Source organism: Numenius arquata, chromosome 2 (assembly GCF_964106895.1).
Source record: "Numenius arquata chromosome 2, bNumArq3.hap1.1, whole genome shotgun sequence".
Taxonomy (NCBI): Eukaryota; Metazoa; Chordata; class Aves; order Charadriiformes; family Scolopacidae; genus Numenius; species Numenius arquata.
The window spans coordinates 128,868,995-128,890,710 of record NC_133577.1 but is presented as its reverse complement, the minus strand read 5'-3'; the positions used below and the strand labels follow the sequence as shown (position 1 = coordinate 128,890,710).

General features: G+C 42.4%; 1 protein-coding gene across 1 annotated transcript in view; it reads right to left on the bottom strand.

Annotated features, from left to right (window-relative positions):
• Positions 1 to 811: 811 nt before the first annotated feature.
• Positions 812 to 21,716, bottom strand: part of MKLN1 (muskelin 1) — a 103,609-nt gene continuing 82,704 nt past the window's right edge. The window contains exons 13-18 of the mRNA XM_074164682.1: positions 20,212 to 20,359; positions 18,715 to 18,829; positions 15,942 to 16,081; positions 13,156 to 13,258; positions 4,187 to 4,241; positions 812 to 2,413 (exon numbers count right to left, since the gene is read on the bottom strand). Of these exons, the coding sequence (XP_074020783.1) occupies positions 2,292 to 2,413; positions 4,187 to 4,241; positions 13,156 to 13,258; positions 15,942 to 16,081; positions 18,715 to 18,829; positions 20,212 to 20,359 (683 nt within the window). The 3' untranslated portion in view covers positions 812 to 2,291. The remainder of the gene's footprint in view (positions 2,414 to 4,186; positions 4,242 to 13,155; positions 13,259 to 15,941; positions 16,082 to 18,714; positions 18,830 to 20,211; positions 20,360 to 21,716) is intronic.

Sequence of the window (21,716 nt, the reverse complement as noted above, 5' to 3'; positions counted from 1 at the left end):
GCCTGACGCGATGCACGGCTCAGCACCAACGCCGTTCACAGAGATGTCAGCGTTCCTGAACCTCCACCGTTCGCAGCCTCGGCGTATCTTTTGGGGTTCAGCCTCACACGCAGTCATCAAAAACGTACACGTAAAAGTTTACGAGGAGCTTGGGTTATCAGGAAACCGTCACAAAAAGCAATTAATCATCCGACGGCAGTTGGAGAGTACACGGGCAACGAGATCAAGTGATAAGTAAGGGAGGGCAACAGCACTACAATTTTACGTACTGGAGGACTGCAGCATTTTGGGTGGTTGCATTAAAAGTGCCCAGTTCAACCTCACTGGAAACAACACCTCAGTCGGAACGTTCCCCCAGTACATCACCACCAGTATCTACATTCATACCATAGAAGCTCTATTTTAACTAGTTAATAAAGTGTCAGCAAAGGTAGCACACGGTAAAGCTTTTCCGTGTCACTGGAAAAAACAGTCGCGCTGTTTCAAAGAAACAATGTAATGAGATTTCATTTACTGCACTATGCACCCAGAGTGGATTTTTCCCCCCCGACATCTGATTTGCCACCCGCTGAAGCACACAATGCCTGAACAGTCTCAACTTACAGGTTACTTCCAAACACTGTATTTGTATAGTCCTCCCTGAAGACAAAGCAAAGCCCAGCCTCTAACACATTGTTCCTCTCCGAGTGATTAAACACTAAGTATGCAGTACTTAAATTTATTTCTAACATACCAGGACTACAAAAGTCGCACAAAGAACATGATGAAGAGGTGATACAACGCAATCAAAGCAAGCAGACACTCCAGCTCTGAAAAAGACACTTCACTAACTCTTTATTTCAAGAGTCCAAATCATCTTAGCACACACAAGACTTCCATCAAGTTCAAGAGGAGTCGTGTAGCCACGGAGGGTGCAGCGATGACACCCTCCTGGCATGAACGTTGCCGGACATAAAGCTTTGCAGTCTCATATATATATATATATATGTATATATATTTACATCCGCCAGTTTGTACTGAATGCTCACTGACACCGAATGCACAAAGTTTCTAACGCTGGGAACACGTATCCTTCATTCCACTTCATAGTGCAGCACCAAGCCCTTACCTTATAAATAAAGAAGGCTTTCAGCAAGGAAGAATATATTTTCTATACATATGCATCAGCTTGCTTTCAAAGAGATTTATGCTAAAAAGGCCTCCCTTACGTTCAGATCTAGGTCTAAAATGCATTCAGAAGTGAATAAGATGCACTACGTAGGAAGGAGACAAGCTGTTGGGAGCGATCCTCTTTACACGGACACATTGGCAAACGCACACAGAAGCATCGGTGCACGTAAACAAAGACAATCAGCTTCAGAAATCCTACACCCGACCCGGAGTCGGGCTGCAGAGGTTGGGTGTGCGTCTGGTGGAAGACCCAGTCCTGCCGGGGCTCGGCGAGGACCCGCAGGGTTTCTCATCGGAAGAGCATGGCAGTGGAAACGGAAGGATCCCTGAAAAGGGGCCTGTGCAGGTGGCAACCGCACTCCTGTTTTCCAGCGGTTTCTCTGAGGTTCCCACTTGCCCGTCAGGTCTAAGTGGAAGACGCCAGAGAGTGGAAGATGAACATTTAGGTATTTCGGTTTAGACCAGATATCAGATGCAATTAGACACTACTGTCAGCCCGGTTCTGGGACGATGAGACAGGTAATTTGTCACATGGGCTCCCCTTCACACGACACACCGCCATTACAAGACTGGAGACACGTACATCACTGTTACCTCAAGGCGTGCCAGTGTCCTGCCACCGAATCATTCAGCTGCTGAGGAGGGAGTTGCAGGATAAAGCAATGTATCATGACTAGCTACAAACGAGCAAAGAACAACCTCCCCCCCCCCCGCTTTCTCATGAAACCCAAAATAAAACCCATCACTTTTAATTCCAGACGACCCACAAACCTCAATATTCCCCTACAGGCAAAAACAATCACTGCATGATTGGGTTTTATTGTTTGTTTGTTTTTTGGTTTTTTTTTTCTTTCCCCCCACATTTTCATCTTACATTTGCTAACTCAAAATCCAAAGTCAGAAAAAATATATATATTTAGTCGGAAGTATATCAGTTACATTTTATTAACCTACTCCAAGGGAAAAGCTTCAGGGATTCACCATACAAGTATAAAACCCCTTCCAAACACCTAGGGGTTACTATATTACTTCATCCCAGCAGTCAATCAATGCAGTAAAAAAATTAAAATACTGAAAATGGATGCTTTCCCCCCTCTTCCATGTGTCCAGTGATTGCTTCGTTACAGCGTGATGAGGTCTACCAGGTTGCCTTTAGGAGGGGTCATGTTGTCCGGAAAGAAGTTGACCAGTGTATCAAACAGCTGAGTTCTCTGCGCGTACGTGTGGTCAACGTCCGAAAATCCTGGAGGAGGAAGAAAAGGAGAAAGCAAATCAGCGCTCACTACTTCAAACTCTCGCTTTAGTGGTAGAAGATGCCAGTTATCCTATTTGGAGTGACGTTAACCATTTGCTAATTCTGCCTCAACTAATAAGGTTGCCAGCTCTCCGTCCCTCCGCTCTGTGCACACACCCCCAGAGATCACGTCACCCCAAGCCAACGCCGCCATCAAAATGCCATAAAAAGTAAATAGGCAAATGGCTTCGTCAGGCTCATTGACAGTCCTGAAGAAATGGGGGAAGCAAGAGTCCTCAGGGGACTGCTCCGACGGCCCAGAAAACAAAAATCTGCGTAGCTATTTTTATTTGGTGCCTCATTTCTTCTGTCCTCAGGCTTTCCTCATTATCTTCACAACTGTCTTAACCGGAGCTGGTACTTGTAGCGCTTGCAGTTTTTTCTTGAGACAAGCTCTGCTGATGGTAGGAGTCCCAAGTCTACTTAATTGTTGCTATTTAATCCCTGGACTTGTGGAAGGACCCAGGATGCATCTTGGCACAAGGTTCTTTGCCAAGGAGGTTTGTGAACCCAACAGGGGAGGGTTTAGGCCCCAGTAGCAGCTTTGTTTATCCAAATCCTCATACTTAAACCATCAACAGCAAGAACAATAGAGCGGGCACACAACGATTTCCTCTGCTTTGTATTACTTCAATCGCTGGTATCTCAAAGGAATGCTTTTTAATTCAGTGAACTCAACTCTTCAGTTAATCAAAGTCAACCAAGTTAATCAAATCAAGGAGGGCTTGGGCTTTTTTGTTTTCTTTTAGAAGCACCACTTGATATATGTATCCTCCTATCTGTAAAGCCAACTTCTGAATAAAGTATTGTACTGTGCCAGGAACTAATTCATCTTTTAGACTACTTAAAACTAGGGGAAAAACAACTTTCTGAAACTTGAGTTTTCTTCCTTTAAAAAATTAATCTCACAGCATCAACCAGATAACATCTTCCAAACCACACAAGCTCAGCAGAGCTGCCTCATCCAGCAGGGCTGAGATCGATGTACCTTAGAGGGACAACAACAGCCCAGGGGGCTTTTCCCTTCCCTCAATTCCTTAGATTGGGAATTAAACATTCGTGAAAAACTGAGGTCATCCATACTCCTAGCGAGAACTCTTGAGGACAACACATGGTTACAAGAATGTAAGTTACGCCTATAGCCTTCCTACAGCTTGCCCAGGATTAACCTCTCAACCATTTAAAAGAGTTAACTGGATAGAATAGTGAAACGAATTACGGCTTTGGCTCAGGCCTCCTGTTTCCAGCCCTACATGCCACTGTTTTCTCCACTCTTGACATTCTGCCCAAAGAACTAGTTTTGCAAAGAACAGAGCGAACCAAACTGCTCCAGGAATTGCAGTTATCACAGCAAACAGAGCCGTAGCCATGCTGTGAGATTCCAACGTGACATAACAGGAGGTGCTTTATTCTGACCAAAGCTTCTGTTTATTTGGGTAACAGTGAAGCATCACATGTAATAAGAGACAGAAAATGATCCCGGGAGGCACGGGTTTAAAACCACTGGTGACAGATGTTTTAAATATGGGCTGGAGGCATTGGACACTGGTCATTATAAATAATCTCTCAAATGTCTGTGTAGCAGCACTTTGCATATTCAAACCAAAAAGGGCCTACAATATTCATATGAACCATAACATTTGAAATAAAAAACAGTAGGAACAAACAGTAATTACCAGAGGGAACATACTTAGTATAATTCTTCTGATACACAATACTCACCAAGAGTGGTGAAATCCGAGCCAGACTTAAATAACGCTGAGGCGAGAAGCTGAAACTGCAGAAGAGGAGGCGGAGGGACAAAGAAAGAAAGAAAAACAGCGTTATTAACTGCACAGGAAAAAATCCAAAAGATTCATAGAAATCCAAGTGGCTTTAGAGCTGCTGGGTTTTCTCTGCACAATCCTTAGAACTTCTGCACCACACATATGAATAACAGCAGCAGACACTTTCATACGAGCAATACAAGTTGTCACCTTGGCCGAACAAGTTGGATGGTTTTTCCTAGAATTAGAGCGGCATCGATGCCATGAAAGGTACTTGACTGGGAGCCCTAAAACCTAATTTTTTATATATACTTTTTGGCCTCTCTGGTAGATATCACAGTGTAGAAATAAGGTAGAGACTCTTCCACACAACAACATTCTCAGGGATCAATGTGGTATGGTTTCAGGGAGCAAGGATTAGATGGCATGAAAACTGGGTATCTGCTACAGGGCAGCATGAGCTTCTAAAACACAGAGAAAGCTTTAAATGGCAACAACCTCTCTGAACTGCCAGAGAAGCTCATATCACAAGTTTAAGGAAACGAGTTTTTAATTTAAAAAAAAAAAAAAACCACACACCAAAAAACCAGTTCTTTGTTTAGGAACATAAGAATAAAAACGTTTTAAGTAACACATTCACGGTTTTATTCTCCCTTAATGTCTTACTGATAGACAGTGAACACAGTATCTTCTTCTGTCCCAGCTGCTGTTTTCAGTTACCCACATTGTAGCAAAGCTTAGTGCTTTGTCATGTTTTCTTAAAGAATTAGCTGATCCCTTAAAGGCTTGTAATCTTTTGTCTCCTATCTGTGTGTCTTTACAGCACACAGCCCGAAGGAAAGAGAAGGAGGACAGGAAACAGAAGAGAAGCAAATATGTTCAGGGAAGGAGTGGGAAGAACAGCCAGGAATTGCATATCCATCAGTTCAATTTCAATTTCAAGAAAAAAAATGGGAACACAGACAATTTACAAGCATCTAGGAGTGGTGAAGGTGAGTAGCAGCCAATATGGACTTGGCAACAACAAGTTGTATCACATCAATCTGATTTCTTCTACAAGGCAGCAGGCCCTATGGAGGGGACTTGGCAATAGACATTGTCCATTTTGACTTTCATAGGACTTCTGATGCTTTTATATGATATTTAAGGCAAATTAGTGAGGCATCACCTAGATTAAGCTAACAGAGAATGGCAAATGGGTCAAATAACTTTACTGTGGGCAGCTATCGGTGGTTTGACATCAAAATGGAGCCATGAATCAGATCTGATTCATCTGTGCCCCAGGGTCAGCATCATTCTGGGTTTTCAGTAATAGCCTGCTTCACAGAACAGGGCACATTCACCGCGTCCACAGACTTACACCATGCTCAGACAGACAGACAGCATGGGAGCAGACAGGCTTTAGGCTGTTTTTCCATTTCCTCCAGCTTATAATGATGGATCAAGGTGCAATTCATTAAGGCCAAGTGCAAATCAACATAAACGGGCATAATGAGCTATGCAAAACAGGTCGGGGTACACAGGCTCTGTGAAAATGCATTTAGGAGTTATAATAGATCAGGATCATCCTATTGCAAAAATGACAAACGTGTAGAAAACGCACGAAAAGGAGTAGGATCTTCAAATGAACCAAGTCTCCTGCTGTTATCGAGGCTCCTACGTCTCATCTACAATAGGGCAACCACTTTTGGATGCCCTTTATCAACTAGGAACATATGAGGAAAGCACTAGAGAAAAAACAAGTGGTTTGAAAATCAGGCTCTGTAAAGAAAGTTCAAAGGAGTCAGGGTTACAGAGCCTCCACAGAATAACGCCCAAGGACGAAACTGCAAAAAGTCACAAATGTAAAAGGCTGCTATGAAAAGGTAAATCTACAACTAAGTGCAAGAAGCTACAAAAACATCTCAGCAAGATCAGTTTCAACATGACAAAGAAAAAAAAAAAACAAAAACAAAAAAACCCCAACACACCCACATAAAAACCCCCAGTCTAAAATAAGGACCAGAATAAGTTTGCATCTTTTGAGGAGGCTCTCACGTGAAGCTAGCACTGGAGGTATTTAAGAACAGGTTAGAAAGATCACAGAATCACAGAATGATACGGGGTTGGAAGGGACCTCTGCAGATCATCCAGTCCAACCCCCTGCCAGAGCAGCATTGCCTAGAGCAGGTTGCGCAGGAACGTGTCCAGGTGGGTTTTGAATGTCTCTAGAAACAGAGACTCCACCACAGAATCACAGAACGATATGGGGTTGGAAGGGACCTCCCGAGATGATCTAGTCCAACCCCCCTGCCAGAGCAGATCCACCACCTCTCTGGGCAGCCTCTTCCAGTGCTCTGACACCTTCACAGGAAAGAAGTTCCTCCTCATGTTTAGGTGGAACTTCCTGTGTCCAACTTTGTTCCCGTTACCTCTTCTCCTGTCACTGGGCACCACTGAAACCAGACTGGCCCCATCCTCCTGACACTCACCCTTTAAGTATTTATAAGCATTGATCAGATCCCCCCCTCAGTCTTCTCTTCTCCAGACTAAAAAGACCCAAGTCCCTCAGCCTTGCCTCATAAGGGAGATGTTCCAGTCCCCTCATAATCTTTGTAGCCCTTTGCTCTACCCTCTCCAGCAGTTCCCCGTCCTTCTTGAACTGGGGAGCCCAGAACTGGTCCCAGTGCTCCAGATGTAGCTTCACCAGCGCAGAGTAGAGGGGGAGGATGACCTCCCTTGATGTGCTGGCCACGCTCTTCTTGATGCACCCCAGGATGCCATTGGCAAGATACAGGATTAACAAACTGCAGAAGAGTGAGAAGAGGCTGATTAAGCACCTTCTTGAGCGTGAGGATTGGTTATGTGAAATCACAAGGCATCACAATGCTGCACGTGTGTTTCAGCACTAGCATAACTTGTCAGAGTAGCTTGGCTCCAGACCAGCAACGTACTTAAACAGATGCCCAGCATAAATAGCTCCAAAAAGTTCCAATAAAACCCGTGGCTAAATCTGTGCTGTTTCTGATAGCGAATGCCATGTCCTGGCCATCTTTCCCTCCCACACAATTGCCTTCGGAGCCCGCTGCCAGCTGCCTGGTAGCACACGAAGCCAGCTCTGCCGGGACAAAGCGGATGCCACGTGCTTCCAGGGGTTCCCCCAGCAACGCCAGCAGCCACCCTGCTGTAAAGAGAAATTAAGCTGTGTTTGAGACTAGGTCTCAGGATGCCCAACTAAGAGACCATGGAAGCAGGATCCAGCTACTAAGCTCGCTCGACTGAGACCAAAAATCCGTTGAAAAGACCTCCCCGCCAAGTATTCCAGCCTCATCTGCACGAGACGTGATGGGATTTTCACGGCTACGAAATGCTTTCCAGCTTCACGGGGAAGGAGTATCTTGTCTCCTTCTTCACTGATGGCACTGCACTTCAGTTAACCTTGAGGTCTGTTGTTTGTTTGTTTTGAAATTACATTTTATGTATCAGCTCACATTTAAAAAGCACTTTCAGATAGAAAAATCAAGCAGGTAAGATGATCAGTTAGCAACAGCACTGAGCCTCAGCTGGTTCCCTCTGCATCTGCATTACGATGCCAGCAAACCCTATGATGGTCTCCCAAAGGACCCCTGCTTTCATTTCCAGAGCATAGGAAGGTTACAGGTTTCTCAAGACCAGGTCTCCTACACACCCTTCACAGCATAAATCCGATGCAGTAGTTTCTTCATGAAGTTCAAACTCTGCTCTAAAAAAAGGAATTAATGTCTTCATCAGTTTTTCTATCATTTTAATTGTTATCATAACGACAGCACTACAAATTCTGATTAATTCTGGGTCCCCTATTTGAAACTACTAGAATCTGATTTTTCAAAATGCATAGTATTATGCAGCAGCTTCTGAATTCTACTTGTAGCCAGAAGAGCAAAGCCCTCAAGCAAATCACACCTAGGATCTCTCCCATCAGGCACCAGAACGAAGAACCCAATTAATGACCATCTAGGAAAAACAATTTGCTTAACGTCACATAGCAACTCCGTTAGAGAGGCAGGACCAGAATTCAATTATGCAGCAGGAGCACCCAACTGCTTTAATCACACCACCACCCGTTCTCTTCTGACAATCCCTCTGGCTCACTGGCTTCATCCCTTCCAAATTAAGCCTCTATTCAAAAGACAACAGTTCCCTTCGTTACACAATTAACTTCTCTCCCGGAGATCCAACCCACCCTCTGAATGGAGGCAGGGGTTCCTTAGAGAGAAATGTTATCTGGTTAACTAATATAAAGTTATATTAGTTATACATCTGGTGCCTTAGTTATACAAATCTGGCTGACCAATATAAGGTTAACTAATATAATCAACCACATTCAGCGAGGCTAAATTAAGACTACACAGCTAATATTAATTCTGGTATCTTCCAGCTTATGACCTTCGTGTTTCTAATATTATTGTTCTATTATCAGTTGAATGTACTTTATTAGGTTTCTACCTACAGCAAAAAAAAAAAAAAAAAAAAAAAGCATTTCTGCCATGTGGCAGCTCATGCAACTTTTACTCTATTTGCTGCACACCTCTGCCTTTTGCTTTCAGGGGGAGAAGAGCAACTCATTTTGAGGTACCCGGCAGGTTGGGTGAATCAGATATAATTCCTCCTCCGTGATGGTTGTACGGCGAGTGCTCAGATCACAGCGTAAAGCAGTTCCTCGGCTTTGACCAGTTCTGCTGGGATGGTGCCTCGTAGCGTAGGCTCAAAGAAGCAACGAGCAGCTCAAATTCTTTGAGGATGGAGCCGTCACTAGCTGAAGTTGGGAAGGCTGAGCGCTGTTTTTCTACAGGCTCCTTGGCTCCAAAGCCTCTGCTCCTGCAGCACTCAGACTCTGACGCTTTACAAAGAATCACAGCAGGACACGAAGAAGAGAAGCAGGCTTTTCTTAGCTTCTTCCTAGAACTATTTTTCCCATTTGGGCTTCAATTTTCCCAGAAATATCAGTCTAATGTAGCCTCAAACAATACTTTTGGGCCCCGCTGGCTTTATCTGGCAATTTTATTAAAGACAAGGTCTTAAGAATGGAAAGTATGAAGCGGCCTTGAACAGGGGCCTCCAGCCTCAGCCTACAAGCTAGTCAGGCCTCAAATTGGCCTCCAGGTCCTTGCTCTTTCTCCTGCCATGCTCCAAGAAAAACATACCCTGAGTTTTACTTGCACTTTGTATCTGTTTTACAACAGCCACGGGATTGAGCTTCACCAGTAGTTGAATCTCGACGTACAAAACCATCTTACTCTCCTTTACTTGGGCAGCACTGGCCATTTTTTGCGTCGACTTGATTTCTTCTACAGCCCACTAAGGAGTGGAAATTTTCTCAGTATGATTATTCTAGTGTTGTAAGAACACCACCTTTAGCCTCGTAGGTGACCCACTGACCTTTTTTGTCCTTTAATAGCACCTATTTTTTCCTTGACATAAGTATAACACTTGGCATTCATTTTGATTTTTCTATTTTGACCATCCTTTTATCTTTAAAAGCCTCTGCTTCCAAACTACCACCAAATGCACATCTGTGTGTATGCGACGTCACGAACACCCACGTCACCAGAATTTTTTTTTTTTACACCAACAAATGCCAGTTTTTTTATACAACTTGATCTCTCTCTATCTCTCCGTGAACTAGAACACACGGGCAAACTTCCACGCGCTCTGGGCATCTACCTTCCTTTACATAGAGAGTCAGAGCTATTAATCCACAGACGGTTAAAAGATTCACTGATTTGAAAAAACTGAACTAACTGACGAGGTTTAAGAGATTTCAAGCAGAATCACAGTTAAAGGGAACTGGATCTGCGTTTGTGGGCAACAGCAGAGACAGAGCTGGCACGTAGCCCGTGACTACTAAAACAAGCACCCATGCAATAGATGTTACTTGCAGGCATCTACTTCACTTTACAATAATAAAAAAGGAAAAAAAAAAACCCTATAATCCTGTTAACATCCCTAAAATTCACAACAAAGGAATGAAAATCTGTGGGTATGTTCCTACTGTCAATCATTCACGCTACTTTAAACAAAATTGGTTGCTAACGCCAAAGTAAGTTTCAAGAACAGTCTGTTTATTTTCTTTGGCATCCAACTCCAAACAGCTGAAGAGACTTGCCTAACAAAGTTAGAAGAAATTATTTCTATTATAAAGCAAGGATTTACCTCAATGTGAAATCCTGCTTCTAATATTATACAACACTACCCATATCTCAATCCACAAAACATGAAGCCACCCAGGCCAGTTTCTAAGACACATGTAGCAAAAAGTCGGTGATAAAACCTATTCAGCTTGGTCCTTTCCAAATTTAACAATTGCTCTGGAAAGAGGGAAAAGAACAGGGGAGGGAGGGGGGGGAAGGCTCCCTTAAGGTTTGCGACACTAAGTAGCCTTAAAACATTCAATGGCTGCAGCCAGCACAGAGCAAGCCTATCAGAAATATCAGCCTTTGGTATTAATTAAGATGATCTCAATTACAAATAAAGAGAGAGTATGTAGGTGTCTGGGCTGAGACGCACAATCAAACCGGTGCTTGAAATCTGATACGGAATCCAAACCTCCTGCGTCAGTCCCTTGGAAAGCACCAGAGCTATTTGAAGATGTAAGGCCAGAGCAAAAAGCCAACTCGATGCGATAACCGGAAGGTAAGTTGACGTCAACTGGAAATACACCCAGTCAGTACCAGCGCAGTGCCTGGCTCCACGCCATATACCTGGCAGTTCTGTTCCAGTGTAAAATCCTTGGGAAGTTAAAACTTTTTGACCAGCACAATTTGGGGAAAAAAAAACCAAGAAACCCAACAACAAAAAAAACCCCACATACCAAAAAAACCCAAGCCCAAACATAAAAGCCTCCCAGGAATTGTTAAATGATTTTAGGAGACTCCTGGAACTGAAGCTTTAGTTCTGCTGAACTGGTTCAGACCAGTATGACAGACAGAAGCTATTGAATTTTGTTTGGATCAGGCATTAGGGCTGCTGAGAAAGGATTCACAAAATATTCGCTCAGCTAGATGGAGCTACCTAAGCTCATACGCCAGATCATTAAAGTGCAGAACGCTAGTATGTTCTGTGAAAAGGGATAATTGTATTTTTTTTTTTTCAACATTTTATTCTATTTCTACCTTGTATGATAAAGCTAGTACTTTTCCCCAAAACCTCAGAGGACTCTGTGCAGTCAGGTAAATTCTTCATTCTTCCAAGGTGGACAAGTTAAATACTATATATACTGAACTGGGAATATCAAATGTAGAATATTAAAGGATTTCCTGTACCAGATGTGCAGCTTTTGCAGCAGTTTCTTTGGTCTGCCGGTGACAGGAGGCGGCAAGGACTAAAAGGAGGGGAGCTTGCCGATGACACCACAAATATTTTCTGTTCAGGTAATAAAAAGGCACAGCCAGCCATGAGATGCAAGATCTCCCTGGGAGAAGTTGGCCAAAGAGAGACATGGCCTCCACAGACATGATGGGGCTACCAGCACACAGGTATGACACGGAGAGAAAGGGAGATCAGAGAACACAGGACACGGTCTTATAGTGGGTGGGAGGGAGAAGAAGGGGAGAAGAGAGCATCAGAACGGTTGTTGTATGTTATAGATTATTACAGGTTCAAATAGGACAAGGAAAGTGCTCCCACACTGGGACGCTGGGGCATAATTGGACTGAGGCCCCTTGAAACATGCCAAATGGGTTAAAAAAAATAAAAATCTCCTTTTCCACCTGAAGAAAAGCAGCATTATCTATCTTTCCTACGCCAGAAATGGGTAGAAAAGACGTGAAACTACTTGATATGGGACAATTTAAATTAGAAACCATCTAACAGAGAATTTAAAGCACAGCACTTCAATGTTTTATTGGACTAGATGTTTATAAAGGCTAACTAGGATTTATGACAAATGTGATTGGTTCCAAGCCCCTGATATGAGTAATTTTTTTTTTCCTCAATTCTTCTAACCCTCCAATTCTATACCGTGCATACGCAAGAAGCATATTCTCCCCCAAAAGCTCTGAGTGTCTGTATAATGATCTTTTCTTTATGTGAAGTAACAAGTTAAACCCAACAGATTAAGTGATTTAATCCAGAGACACAGCATGGAATAACAGCACCCATTCTTCTATCCCAGTTTTATAAAAGGAGCTGTTGGATCACTTCCCAAGTCATTAACGCAAGAAGAGGGAAAGAATCAGTGTCTCCTCTTCCTCAACTTCCCGTAAGGAGCCGAACACTTGTACATCCAGCTGCCTGCCCCAAGTTCCACTTGGAAATTAATGGCAGAGGCAAATGAACCACCTTATCTGACACTTTTCACTATTTCTTTAATTCTTTCTGTAAAGTGACACATCTTGCGGTAATGGAATCAAAACAGGAAATAGGAGCAAATTCCTGGAACAAATAAATGGACATGCCTACTGGATAATATTCAAAACGCAGAGGATACAAGTGTTTACAGTTAGCGAGCAATGTATATACACAATCTACTTCCAGAAATACCTATCATCTAGAGAAAAACCTCTTTCCCTCCCCCAGAGTTATTTAATATTGACAAGCCAAAAGGCAGCGTGAATAAGAGTTTCTATTCGCTTCCTACCGCGCAACCAGCTACAGACTCGTGACATTTCAGGGAGTTTACATTTCAATTAAAGCTCCCAAAATACACACCAGTACATCGGAATTAAAACAAAGGCCTAGGCTTCGCTATTATAAGTACAAAAACTATTTTATCTGGAATTGCAGTTGTAAAATTACTGTTTCTAAAAGCAGTACGATCTTTAGTGCGGAGAAATATATGATACAGCGAAGTGTCATGCACCTGTAGGTCTGAACTGAATAAAAACAAGATTTAAGAGGCTTAAAGCTTCCACGTGAGAACACAGTTTACATTTCTTTATAAGTAAGGCAAAGATGGTTCATCACTACCTCTTTTGTCTCCTCAGGGTCTGAGTGATCCACAGTCACATACAAATCATTCTGCAGGTACTTCAGTGCACTTAGAGGGTCAGTCTGAGCTTTTTCTTCAAACCTGCAAAGAGGAGACAGAAAACATGAGCTCAGTCGTTTCCTTCAGCACTAAGTACTACTACTCCTACAAAGAGCAAGCCCTATCAAACGGAACTTTCAGCCAAACATTACCAAGTAAAACAATGTTAATGGCAGCTTGGCCTCATATCTGCCGAGGTACCTGCTTTCAAGCCAGACCGAAACACATAATTATAAAACATTTAGTACCGTTTGTTTTCCACAAATAAAGTAAGGTATGAGTAGCACCTCCTGTGAGGAGCACAGCTCAAACCAGGCAAGCCCTGAGTGCTCCAGTCCCAGGGATATTTACATTCCTGGACGTACAGGGATGGAGAACACTCCCTGCTTCTGCCAGATGGGGGTGAAAACCTCTGGATTCAGTGAACACTGTGCCTTAATATCCCACCTTTGGAAAGGACACGTGTACATAAAATCCTGTGCACCACCACCATTATTTCCTCATTTTCTTTTAATGAATACAAACTGTAAATTCCCTGAAGAAGTTAATAGAGCCCTTAGAAAAGGATACTGGGCTCAGCATCCTCAGTGACCAGAGCTACTTCCCTGCAGCACTGAGTTGGGTGCATAAGCCTAGAAAGGATGAGGTTTTAAAAATTACCTATTTCCCCCGTCCCATCACCTATCTGCCGAATGCAGCATCGCACTGTTTGTCATCTTCTGAATCACCAATACACAGGATTAAGCCTCCCCATGAAAGCAGCTCAGACAATTCTGGATTGCAGAGATGAGGACTCTAAAACCCATGTTCTCAGTTACTTAACTGCCCTGTACCAACTGCCTTACAGGAACGCAAGATATTGTATTTGTAATATATTTCAGTTACATTTAACAGGGTATAGCTTGTCAAACTGAAAGAAGTCACACTTAACAGATTTAACCCTATTGTTATTTTTTATTTGGGTCATCTACTTGGCGATTTATACCATAGCGGACATTTCTAGCCCAAATTTTGAAATCGTTTAAAGATGCAAGTCACTGAGCCAGTGCACGGAGCACAAAGACTATGTCTATACACAACATTTTGGTAATTAAATGTTATTTCTTCCAAACATTCATGGAGAGTTTCTTAGATGATATTGCCATGGTCCGGAGAGCTGAGGTACCTTAAATAAGTGGCACCATCAAGTCCTCACTCGTTTGTGCTTGGCCAGCTCAGCTCTGCTGTGGCTGACTGGGACAAAACAGGTCAACAGACCAAACAGGACTCCAGCTGATGCAGTGGATTTGCTGGGTCCACAAAGCAAGTACCTGCTGTGGTACCTAGAGATGGAGGAACTTCTTTACTGAGGGCGACAGAGTGCTGGAACAGGCTGCCCAGAGCGGTGGTGGAGTCTCCATCCCTGGAGACATTCAAAACCTTCTTCCTGGACACGTTCCTGTGTAACCTGCTCTGGGTGTCCCTGCCCTGGCAGGGGGTTGGACTAGGTGATCTGCAGAGGTCCCTTCCAACCCCTGCCATTCTATGATTCTGTGAGTACAGATAATGGGCAGCCAAGTGCTTCTGCAGCAGTTCAGCTCCAGCCCAGAGAGGCACATGAACTCCAGCAAAGCACCCGTCACACCATTCCCTGGCTGCTCACGTTCGTCTCCTTAAAATGGACCCCAACAAATGGGAGCATGGTGAATGAACCCCAAATTTCTGCCAGATAATATGCAGCAACATCTCCTTTGAGTGCAATTTAAGCCACTGAAAACAAGCAATTCAGAGCTGTCTGCGGAGGCTGTACAGCCGCATTTACATATAACCACACATGGGTTAATAAGCCCCCCAGGTGACTGGGCAAGACCTTTATTCGTTCTTGTAGGTATTCACGCTGTGGGTAATCTGCAAAAGGTGTCGTCCAGCCACAGTGACCGTGAGTTGAGTATAGCAATTCACTTGCTACACCTCAGAAGTAAAATACCCTCAGTAAAAGCGAGCCTCCAGCTCTGGGCAGAACCCGGTAACAAAGTATTCTCACCAAGAATGCAGAAAGAGCTATTTATTGGCTTCAGGTAATTTGCTGGGTCTTGAAAGGCTGTCTCGCTGCTGCAATTTCTTGCCTAAGGCAACACCATAAGCTTGATTTTGAAAAGCTGTTGCCCTAAATAGCAAATATAAGGCAGCTCTGAAACATCCAGAGCGCAAGAAGCATCACAGCGTAGCTGAATTCTGCATAAAGTGAGATCTTTCAAGGGATTCTGAATGAGAAACTCTAACGACCTCACCACGGTTGAGTTTCAGATGTGCAAAGGAATCCAGCCCCCAGACTTCATTAGCATCTTTGCGAGCTGTTACTATCTCTTAGCACAGTGTTTCAGAAACATACTCCATTTCCTTGGGAGGTGACAGCACCAAAACACGTGTTGATGAGCAGCAGAGTGAAAAGGGAATCTAAAAATTCCCCACGACTCCCCACACAATAGCCAGATTTTTTTGGTTTTGGAATAACATTGTAAAACCAGAATGAAGTTAACTTGGTAGTTTAGCCCTGCCCCACTGTTTTTTTATTATTAAAATAATTTTTTAAAAATTAAAAATAAATCAAGAAACCTGCAGACCATCATGTAACCAACGACGTGACATTTCCCAAAACAGTTTACAAGATATCCCAAGTTTTAGCAACTTAAAAAAACCTAACACTTTGGAAAAGAAAATTGCAAAACAACTTTTGTTTCTGTACCTGTGCTTTCTTATGAGGTATTTGCAGTGTCTTAGCAGGTATTCCTTTGAAGGTCGACAGAGCTTCAGAGACCAGAAATCGTCTAATCTCATCTTCGGAGAGCAGGACTTACCAGGATTCCCTCCAAATAAGTAATGAACCTAAGCAAATGAGAGGCAGATCAAAAAGTTGATTGTTTGTGTCTATCTGTTAAATAAAGGCTATTTATTAAGTCAGCATCTTTGGAGAGGTTTATTCTGGAGGGAGAAAACTATGCTTGTTAGACAAGCCACTCCATCTTATTATTAGCCTTACTTTGTCCCCTAGGAGATGAATAAAGTTCACTTAAACTGTTTATATTTTAAGATAATTAAAAAGCTGCACTGTTAGAACCTCCCTCTAGCAGATTCCTGAGATATTTATAAACAAACATCCACAAACCACACGATCTCTCTCTTCAGGAAGAGCCTACAAGCATGATAAATCCTTAAGAACATAAGACAGGAGCAGAAAAGAAGGATCTGAGCCAACTCTTGTTGCCTTCTTCAAAATGCTTGATGCAAACAACACTCAAACCGAGGGATTATCAACCTCTTCTCCAATCTGGTCCTCAAAGGCTCCAAATTCTCATTGTCATGAGAGGCTAAATTAAGGCACCTGTATTAAACCCTTCTTTAATTTGGGGATGAGCAGATTATACCCAAATAATTGTGAGGTGACTCCACCAATCACACGTTCCTTTGAAAAAGAAACATTTATGGCTTCTAAGGAAGACTCAGAAAGAAAGGACTTTGTAAACTAATGCTGTGACTCCGGTCAGAGCACTGATGGTGAGAGTGTACAACTGAAACACCACAGTTCAGACAAACAGCCTTTTTCTTGAGGGAGCGAAGACCATTATCTTTCCCAAAGACAAGGGCCACTGGCAAAGTGAGCCAGGAAGTCCTAAAGATGCTCAAAGTAAAGTGACAACAAGCCCAGTCCAGCATAATCTTGGGAGATGACCAACAGGTCTATGTCCCCACACATCCCATAAACTTTACAGAGCTTTAATTTGACTTTTAGAGAAAAACATTTCCCTGGTCTCTGAAGGGGCAGGTTTATCTCACCTCAATGCAGCAGCCTCGCTGCAACACACTCAAACCACTACCTGGGCACAAAGGAAAGAGTTAACTGAATAAAGAGTAAAAAAAAAAAAAAAAATAAAAAAACCAACACTAATGCTAAGAACCACCAAGAAAGAAAAGACCTGCGATTGTCTTAAAAAAAAAGAGTTCTAGTATCTCATTCTGAGATGCTCATCATGGAAATATTTAATATAAACAAAATGCCTTTTTTTTCAAGGTAGCACAAGTGAAGTAGTCTAACAGCCATTCTGATAATTTTAGCATAAAACACCTTTGTAATGAAAGGTTGGACTTAGAGAGAGATGCAAATCTCAAGAAAAGAGGAACTGTTAAAAAAGGACTGTTTATTTATTCACCTTTTTTTTTCTTAACATCATTTGGCGTTTCAGACTCTGAACTGTTGATATTGAACATGCCACAAAGGGTCTCCAAATACCCTGAGGTTCAAGAAGTCCAACAGGTTACCTTTTTCTACAGCTTTAAAAATAATCACTCAAAACAATGTATTCCGCATCCCACTGATGTAGGCTCTCCTTATTTATACCAGAGGAGTTTAGAAAGGTCATTTGAACAGAGGTTTCTAAAAATAAGACTCTTCAAAACAAGTACATCAAACAGCTCTTCAGATAAAGCTGGGCAGCTGCCATGGTTTAGCAACCTTCACAGTAACTTGTAAAATACTACGCTCAAACTCATGGTACCTTACGCTTAGAATTGAGCCATTAAAGGCAGAACAGTATTTACCGTCCAACATTAATGTCCACAAAGGAGACAAATCATCCAAGTTTTCCACACAGAAGTAGTACCCCATTCTTCCTTAAAATCCCCTCCCGTCTCCAGACTTTTGGGCTATAGTTGGGTTTTCCAAATTTGATTAACATTGCATGGAACGATTAAGACTAAAGTATATTTGTCTTTTTCAGCTCAGACTGTTTCAGACTAAAACCAAGTTTTAGAAACAGTTTATTTCAGTTGTGGAGTATCTGTGAAAGGTTAAGTAAGCGCATCACAGTAATTTAAATTCATAGGCTAATAAATTTATAGTAACCTAATCCATGGGTTTGTGCTTTATGGGTTAATGTGCACAAAACCCTAGGTTTATTGAGCAGTTACAGACACTATGCACAATTTTAAGTCTATTTAAGCATGAACGTGTCCATTCAAGTCAGATAGTACTAAAGAATGACAGTTGCTTCTGACATACAGGGCAAAGCAAGGCACCTCTCTTAGAGCAGACTCTTAATGGCGATTAGTTCATTCAAACACACTTTCTCCTGGAAAGGTTGGTAACTCTGTGACCATTTAGTCACTAACAGGTTGTGAGATTAAGTCCCTGAAGATAACGAACAAAGCTTCAAGTGTTCTCAAGTACAAGAACAGCTAGGAGCCAGCCACTTGACAACTTGTAGAGATTTAGTATGTGTGTCTCCCACTGTCTGCATTTTGATTTCATTTAGGACCTATCATATCTACTTCACATTGGCATAAAAAAGTAGCTCAGCACCTAATTTCAAAAGATAAGTTAAATAATAAGTTACCCACCACATCAACACTATACAAAAATCTATATCCATTGTACCATCTTTGAAGAAGCAACTACACCAGAAGAGCAGTAAGACTTAAAAAAAAAAATAAAAATCAAGATATATCCACCTGCACCCTCATACCTTGTGCAACTCATCGTACACCAGTTGATGAGCAAACCTTGGGCAGGGCTCCTCTTCCTGAAGGCTTTTACCTGGATTCTCTTTTGCTGCTTGGTCATTCTTATAGACACAAGACCTGAAATACAGAGCAGTAAGTAAAGATTAGTAGTACCTACAGGAAGTAAAAAAAGTTACTGAAAGGCTATAAGGTAGAAATGATGTCAGTTTGAACTGTTTGGTATATAAACCCAAATATTTTCTTATTTCTCTCTATATTGTCCTCTATTAACCCATCCCCATTCTTAGCTCTACAAAGAAACCCATCCAACTATCAGCCAAGGGTGACCACCTCTGAACACAGTCCTCAATCACAAGCCAAACAGGAAACAATTCTAGAAAATTTTATATCATGAGCTTTGCAGGAAGCTTCAGCTGTTGCATTATTTGCTAGCAGAATGTATGTTTTCAATATGGAGAATATAGTCTTGCACACAGCAGAGCTACAGGTCAGATTTTTCAGCACAGCCAGCATTTTAGTCACCGATTTCCAAGCAGGCTTAAGTTGTTTTTTCCAATTGAAAACTCATTTTAAAAAAAACAGCATTCACACCCTTCAAAGTGATTGGCCCCACATTAGAGGAGACCTTGAAAACAAAAACGCTGCCAGCTCTGGAAAGGGGCAGTGGCAACCAACTACCAAATACCATACAGCAAACACACGAGGAGATATTTTCTCAGAATACAGGCTCCAGCAGCTGAAGTACCATCGCCTGCAGCTTGCGAAGCGCTGGCAGATCTAGCTTGAGCACTTCTCCATTACTATTCATACAGCAGAGCTTTTTCCTTCGTTTCTAACAACTAGTACCATGCGCACTGCTATTAACAACTTACATTTGACCGAATGGGGAGGGACTCTTTATCAGGGAATGGAGCAACAGGTCAAGGGGTAATGGTTTTAAACTTAAAGAGGGGAGATTTAGATTAGATATTAGGAAGAAATTTTTTACTGTGAGGGTGATGAGGCACTGGAACAGGTTGTGCAGAGAAGCTGTGGATGCCCCATCCCTGGAGGTGTTCAAGGCCAGGCTGGGTGGGACTTTGAGCAACCTGCTCTAGTGGGAGGTATCCCTGCCCATGGCAGGGGGGTTGGAATTCAATGATCTTTAAGGTCCCTTCCAACCTGAACCATTCTATGATTCTATGAATTTGCTGCACTGACGATGAATCCTGGCCTTGGAACATATCCTACAGGAAAAACTTCTTATAAAGGCTTACTTCCCCTCATCCCCTCCACCTGCCTCCAATAAAGAAGTTCACATGATTTCTCTCCCTCATTTGGCTTATTTCCATGGTGTCTCTAAAGGCTATGAGGAAAAGAGGTGCCTCAAGGGAACTCAGTTGCCTTCAACATTACCATTCCATGTTTTAAGAATTTCTGGGAGAGCAGGATCACGTAGGGTTGCTTTCTAAAGGAAGTCAGTGTGGATGTTGAAAATAGCACCCCTTTCATTGACTTACCAGCTATTCCTCACAATGTCATAAATCCAGAAGGAATTTCTTACATTCTCTTCTCGCTTCTCCTTGTCTTTACTGAGCCCTGACAAGACATGGATTTCATTCAGTTCTGGATCAATGGTAGCCCTTTGCGTGAAACCTGTCATCGGAACTGAAAAAAAAATAAAAATAATTACAGACTGAAAACAACAGAGGATACAGGAAGGGATCAAGCATCAAACAAATGCATTTCCCTCCCCCTGCGATTCAGCAGATTTTCTAACATCGATGGCACAAGCACGAGATTTCACATAAGTACTTCTTCGGTATTTTGGGATAAAGCATGCCTTAAGCTTAACATCACTACTTAGTTTGCCCATTTTCTTCCTTTTAATTACTTTCACCTCTTCACCTTTCACATAAAACCAAAACTTGGGACTCAGTGATCCCAAGCTGGTATTTTCTATGACCTCTCCTCCACAGAGATCTCATTATTTACCACAACTTCAAACTGAAATGGCACAGCTCAAAATAGGAGGCATGCAGAAGTCACCAAGCAAAGGATTTGCTTCTTGGACGTGCCCTCCAAAGCAGGGTGAGAGGGAGGAGGAAAAGAAATGTGGAATTATAGAATGGTTTGAGCTGGAAGGGACCTTAAAGATCATCTAGTTCCAACCCCCCTGCCACGGGCAGGGACACGTCCCACTAGACCAGGTTGCTCAAAGCCTCAGTGTATCACCAAGAGGCTGACTCGTTTCCTGCTAAGGACAAGTCCAATGCAAATTCTCTTCTTCCCTTTCTATTTGTGACTCCTGGGAAGCACAAAAACCATCCTGAGAGCCACTGTTTCCTAGAAAAAGGCATGAGCAGAGCTATACAGGAGCATACCAGCTCAGAAACAAGGATTGAATTGTTTCAAGATAGAGCTAGATGATCCTTGTAGATATCAGTAGGGTGATTTTGTTATTATCTCATCCATAAAAGGAAGCACCAATTCCAGAAAGCTTAATTGCAAAAGCTGGGAAAAAAAATTACATAGCTGACAACCTCGCATTGCTTCCTTTAGAATAAAGATGTCAAGGAAGTTTGTGTTTTCTAAATAGTTGTGGTATAATTACCAAGCTATTCTTCTGTCCCACCTTCAGATTTAGAAATATGGTGAAATACTAAGGATTCCAGCAGTTTTCGTCATAATTCCCCGAAAAAAGGTCAGCAAATTTGTTTGGCAGTCCTTTTTGTTTGTTGTATAATTCCCCATTTCCTGTTTCCCCGGGCAACCATCCTTCCAAAATGTATTTGTGAAGAGCACGTGATTTTTGTTTACAGATCCTGTTTGTCTCATTTCTCTTTCTGGGTCAGTTTACAAAGGCTGGTAAAGGTTCCTGGCCTTCGGTCAAGATTTTTGGCATGAAAAATTCTCAGAACTCTTGTATTTTGCAAATTCTTCCCTGCAATTAACTGTGAACTGCACACACAGACTAGAAAACAAGCCCTACGCTAATAAACCATTTAATATCTCTGTTTAAGAA